The 5,080-nt window shown below is 39.9% G+C and overlaps 1 protein-coding gene across 1 annotated transcript; it reads left to right on the top strand.

The window, feature by feature from the left end:
* The first annotated feature begins 567 nt into the window (after window positions 1-567).
* On the top strand, window positions 568-4,806 carry LOC144044163 (uncharacterized protein C7orf57 homolog). Its single transcript, XM_077558396.1, has 7 exons — window positions 568-873; window positions 1,092-1,138; window positions 1,347-1,511; window positions 2,965-3,064; window positions 3,174-3,294; window positions 4,236-4,315; window positions 4,511-4,806. The coding sequence occupies exons 1-7, from the start codon at window positions 749-751 to the stop codon at window positions 4,617-4,619; spliced, it is 747 nt and encodes a 248-aa protein (XP_077414522.1). The 5' UTR covers window positions 568-748; the 3' UTR covers window positions 4,620-4,806.
* Window positions 4,807-5,080: the final 274 nt, after the last annotated feature.

The following is a 5,080-nucleotide window of genomic DNA, read 5'->3' as shown; positions in this document are numbered from 1 at the left end:
GTTCTTGACAGCTGGAGGGCTTTTTTTTAAAAAGAACAAATCCAGTTTGGCTTTATAGTCTTGGAAGGACTTCTTTTGCTTAACGATGAATTGACATACCCGGAATGATGCTTCAGGGTCCGCTGTGACTAAACAGCAATCCGTTCCACATTTATTTATTCGGAACAGCAGATGTAGCTTTCGCACTCAACTGAGTTATTTTTCATAGTTTTTAGTTGCATTTAGTTATTTAGTTAGTTTAGTAGATGCATTTGATTGTTTGGAGTGTGTGAGTGTGTGTGTGTGGGGGGGGGGGGGGGGGAGATTGTAGTAGCCTATGTGTGGGAGCGTTTCACAAGTGTGCATGAGAGCATTTAGAGGTCATCCTGAATGTCTCGCTTGACCGTTGAAGACAGCATCCATACGCCCAAAAACACGATTATTTTCAGAAACCTGCAAAATGACCAAATAATTAAGAACAAGGTATATGTCAGTGATTACGGCCGTGAAGTCACGTAACGGATACCTCGCCCGTGAACGTGCATGCACGTGTGCCGACGTTAGGATACGAAGCGGAAATCAAGGCACTAAACCTGAAGACGCTTCTTTAATGTTGTCTCTTCGCGGTTATTTGTGTGCTGCATGTGTCCTTGAGCGAGAACAATTAAAGTAAACGATCGCGCAGCAGTCACATGCAGCGGCGACCCCGTCAGAACGATGCCCTTCATAACTATCAGTGGGAACGCTGCATTGTTTGTCACAAACATATATGTTTGAGTTTATGCCGAGACAAGTGAGCAGGCGCAAGAAGACCACGTTTCCACGGCAACGGGACGCTAACCGATTCAGCGCATCAGTGCTAGGGACTTTTCCTGTGTCCAAAATGAATTCTAAGTAAGAAAACTAACTCGACCAACAGCTTGGCGTGGATTCTGTCCTGGTTATTTGCATGTTTGTTTGGTTGTTTTTGAGACTATTTGTTTTTTCCCCTGCACTACTGTTGGGATTAAAAAGAGCCATTTAACATCATTATTCCAATTGATGCTAAATGAGCTCACGCTAGCTCACGTCGGAAAAGGTGATGTGCTGGGTTTTGTTTCCGTCTCTGCTAGAAATACCAAAGATCTCAAGAGTACCGAGATTCAACCGGCAAAATCTGGCAAGTACAATAGTTTCTACGAATATTGTGCACGTCAGGGCCGAACAGCTCCTTAGAATGTTGCCTTCAGGGACACCCTTCATCCAGTGGGAAAATGCATTTCATTTTCCACCTGACATTCTTTGATAGGTAGCAATGTTTTAAATAAACTGTCGTAGTACGGTAAATTTGCATGTGCATATGTGTGTGTTTTGTTTTAACATTTCAGGTGGGAAAAAAGGATACCATGGACTAAAAGGCCAGATATCCCAAATCCCTGGACTGTCCCCAGTTATCACCACAGTCAGTAATGAGATGAAGATTGGTAAAAGAATGGGAGTTCTTGACAGTGATTCTGACTACATCAAGCTTGCCAAACAAGGGGGCCATAAAGGTATTGCCATCATTTAAAAATATATATATATTACACACTTCTAGTCCAAATACTTGTGTGCTCTTTGTCCTCACGATACAGACAATTCAGAGCACTAGTAGAATGTATGTGTCCTAGTAACGTTTTCTCTACTAGTGGCACTTTTAACCTATTAGTACACAATAAAATCCTAGTAAATTATTGGGCTGCACGACAACTACTCCATAGTAGTCACGCACTGGCCTCCTATCAGGATATGGAATGAACATTGAGGCGGCTTTCCATAAAGCCATTTAGCCTAAGCATTTTTCCCAATATCCTTGATTTCCATTTTAGGCAAGGCAATGTTAGGCCGTTTCATTTCTACAGTAGGCTACATTTCATACACAAAGGCAACTCAATGTGCTTTACACAAGCAAAGACAACATCAAGCATCAACAAACCCAACAGTTAACGACATTCAGAAGCAAAGCAGAGAAAACAAAAGTAAAATTGCTAAAAGAACGTGCATTGACAATGTGAAAACACTAACAGAAAACTTTCAAAACATTTAAAGCTGCTGAATGCAGAAAATATTTCAAATTGCTGCTGCCACCTGTGGCCGAAAAATTAAACTGCACACTCCCTTCTTCACGTAGCCTATACAATGCACATGACATCACATTCGCAGACAAGGGGTGGGAAATTCAACATAAATGCAGGCTCCAGGTGGCGGAGTAGAGCTGTCACTTGCCTACGATGCAGGTTGGCATAGGTTCGCTTCCCCGCCTGGGAGACCATGTTTGCATGAGTGAGTGCAAAAAGAAAGAAAAAATCAACCCAAATCCAGCCTGCAAACTATTGGAGGCTTGCAGGAGCAAACATTTTGAACAGCTAATTAGAAGATGAGTGATATATGGTCTACATTGATCTGCTTTAAGAGTAAAGACTAGTTTTCAAAAATAATTGAAAGGGGAAAAAACATTTAAAACTGTTTAGAAGACCTTAATCAAAGGTATAGGAAAAAGTTTTCAACCTGAATTTCAAAATATTTACACTCGGGGCTGACTTCACTTTTGTTGGCATCTTATTCCGTTTGTGTGCAGCATAACAGATAAATGCAGCATCACCATGGTTACTTTGAACTCTGGTTTCCACTAATTGATTTATTAAAGTCTGCAGATTTTACATCAATGTTTAATTTTAAGGCCCATGTAGTACACTCCTTGTCTTCACAAGTTGGACTGCTTTGGCTTATTAGGAAAACTACAGAACTTCACTAGAACTTGTGCACAATAAGTACCATTGGTGACGCGCTAGATGTTAACTAGTATAATTTTAATAATGTCACTGGTATTATTAGCATGCATTTGTGAACTAGCGCACAGTTTTGCCTAATACATTTTTACATAAATATCCAAATATAGTGATATAATCTCTCCTACAGCGAACTGGCTTTTTATACACATGCTTTTGCCATCCCTTCCTTCTACAGGGCTTCTGTCCTATGAAGAGGCGCATCCACCCAAGCCCAACTCATTCGACTCTGCAGATGTGCTGTTGGACGGTCCAATAGAAGCTTTTAATAACCTAAGGTGCGTCTTGACACTTTTACTTTCAATCACCAGTAATGACCCAGTTCATTTAAGGTCTTAGACTTTGAAAGGAGGTTCCATTCAATACCATGCCATGTTTTACCATCAGTGTCATATGCACAAAAGAGAGGAAAACCCCAAGCACTTCCTCACAGAGGCCACTACCTCCTTTTTGGACAGACAATATGTCCGCATGGGAGAGGGATGATGGCAGCCCACGCACAGAGAAGGTAAATATCCATTGCACATGCCCTTAAGTGACTAATATAGAATAGCAATCAAGTGAATATGCTGCACAGTGCAGTCTTGTCTCATCTCATCTCATCTCATCTGAACTCAGCTTTATAAAGATAGCGTACAGACAGCATACAAAGTAGAGTAAAAATGGAGTAAAAATCAGTCATGCAATAAAGACAGGTAAAGAAGTACTGTAAGTTAATAAGTAAATAAAATTAATAATAATAATAAATTAATAACACAAGAAGTAGGTAATTAAATAAGTAACTAAGTAAATAAAAAATATCAATAAATTAACAGCACAAAATACAGCAAGCATCATAAAACAATGAAACAATGCAGAGTCTCATGCTGAGTCAAAGGCCAAAGAATAAAAATGTGTAATGAGAAGGTCATGACTCATGAGGTAAAGTGACATTTTGCAAGAGGCATTTAAATAAGTCAAGATGACATAAGATGGCTTTATTAAATGAATACATTTGCAATTGCCAGGATCGCCAGAAGCAAATCTACTTCAGATTTCAAGCACATTAGATAAATAATAATTTTACAATTATTCGAATAACATCATAAGCGGGTTCTACTAATAGCTCTAAAATTGTGCATGCTTATATAATCACATCATCCCTTCTTTGTCCTTTGTCCTCCTAAAAACTCATGAAGGAACATGTTCTCGATGTATATATTGAAATTGTTTAGTGTTTACACCACAGAAACCAATCAACAGGGGGGTGTACACTTTGTGTCTTTCTCCATCTATGTAGTTGTCAAAGTAGAACAATAATCTCCTGAATGAGAGAGAGAGAGGGAGACGGAGGGGGAGTGAGGCAGGGAGAGAGAGAGGGGGGAGGGGGAGGGAGGGATGGATGGACGATCATAACCACATACGATAAATTGTCCTTACAATAAACCATGAAGACTTCATGTTTGGCAGAAAAACAAAGTCCCTGGCAAACCGTTGGTGCACTGGCAGTCGACCAATCCAGACGAGGTGGGAGGCAAATTCAGGAGGACGTAAGTTTTTTTTCTCACAAGAGGGCGCCGTTGGATTGTCACATTGAACTGGCTGCTCATAGAATTCCCAGTACAGCCCATTAATTAAACAGTCAGTTTTCAAGTCATTTTAAATGTAATAATGATTTATTGCAATTAAACTTTTAGTTTTCTTTGTGGATGTGAATTTTGTGAACAATTCATTTGTTCCCACAGTGTATCTTCCAAGAAAAGCTCTCCAATCAACATGTCAAAGCTGTTGAGTTTTGGTTACGTAGATGAGGACAAACCATCGACAAGTGAGACCGAGTCAAGTGCGACTTAATTGTGCGGATCACTCACTATTTAATTTTTAATAATTATAATGTGAAGCCATTTGTCATGTTGTTGTTTTAAAAAAAAATGCATCTAACTCACAGATAATAAAAGGACTTGAAACCAAACTGTAATTTTTAAAGGGACAGCAACGTGAAAAATCAACTTTTTTGCGCTTTTAGCCATGTTAAATGCTAATTCCTCACCAAAAACATAATCTTCGTGTTTTTTTCCTAACCTTGCTCTCGCAAGATGTATTCTCGCGGTATTTGTGAGTTCACAAACTCCCGAGAATCCTTGTAACGCTCCCATTGATTTCTACCGATACGAACCACTGCTGTTTCGGACCAATCACGGAGCGACATTTTATATGGGGGCAGGATATGCAGCTGTGACGAAAACAAGAAGCGCCAAAGGGGTGGGAAGAAACAAACCGAAACATAGCGACAACGGTGGACAAATGCGTGGACG

Source organism: Vanacampus margaritifer, chromosome 2 (genome assembly GCF_051991255.1).
Source record: "Vanacampus margaritifer isolate UIUO_Vmar chromosome 2, RoL_Vmar_1.0, whole genome shotgun sequence".
Classification (NCBI taxonomy): domain Eukaryota; kingdom Metazoa; phylum Chordata; class Actinopteri; order Syngnathiformes; family Syngnathidae; genus Vanacampus; species Vanacampus margaritifer.
The sequence above is the reverse complement of the archived record's forward strand: the minus strand, read 5'-3'. Positions and strand labels throughout refer to the sequence as shown.

Coding starts and splice junctions, on each gene's coding strand:
- LOC144044163 (XM_077558396.1), top strand. CDS start 749: ATGTTTGAGTTTATGCCGAGACAAGTGAGCAGGCGCAAGAAGACCACG. Junction 3,065..3,173: donor GAAGCTTTTAATAACCTAAG/GTGCGTCTTGAC, acceptor TTTTACCATCAG/TGTCATATGCACAAAAGAGA. Junction 4,316..4,510: donor GGAGGCAAATTCAGGAGGAC/GTAAGTTTTTTT, acceptor TTGTTCCCACAG/TGTATCTTCCAAGAAAAGCT.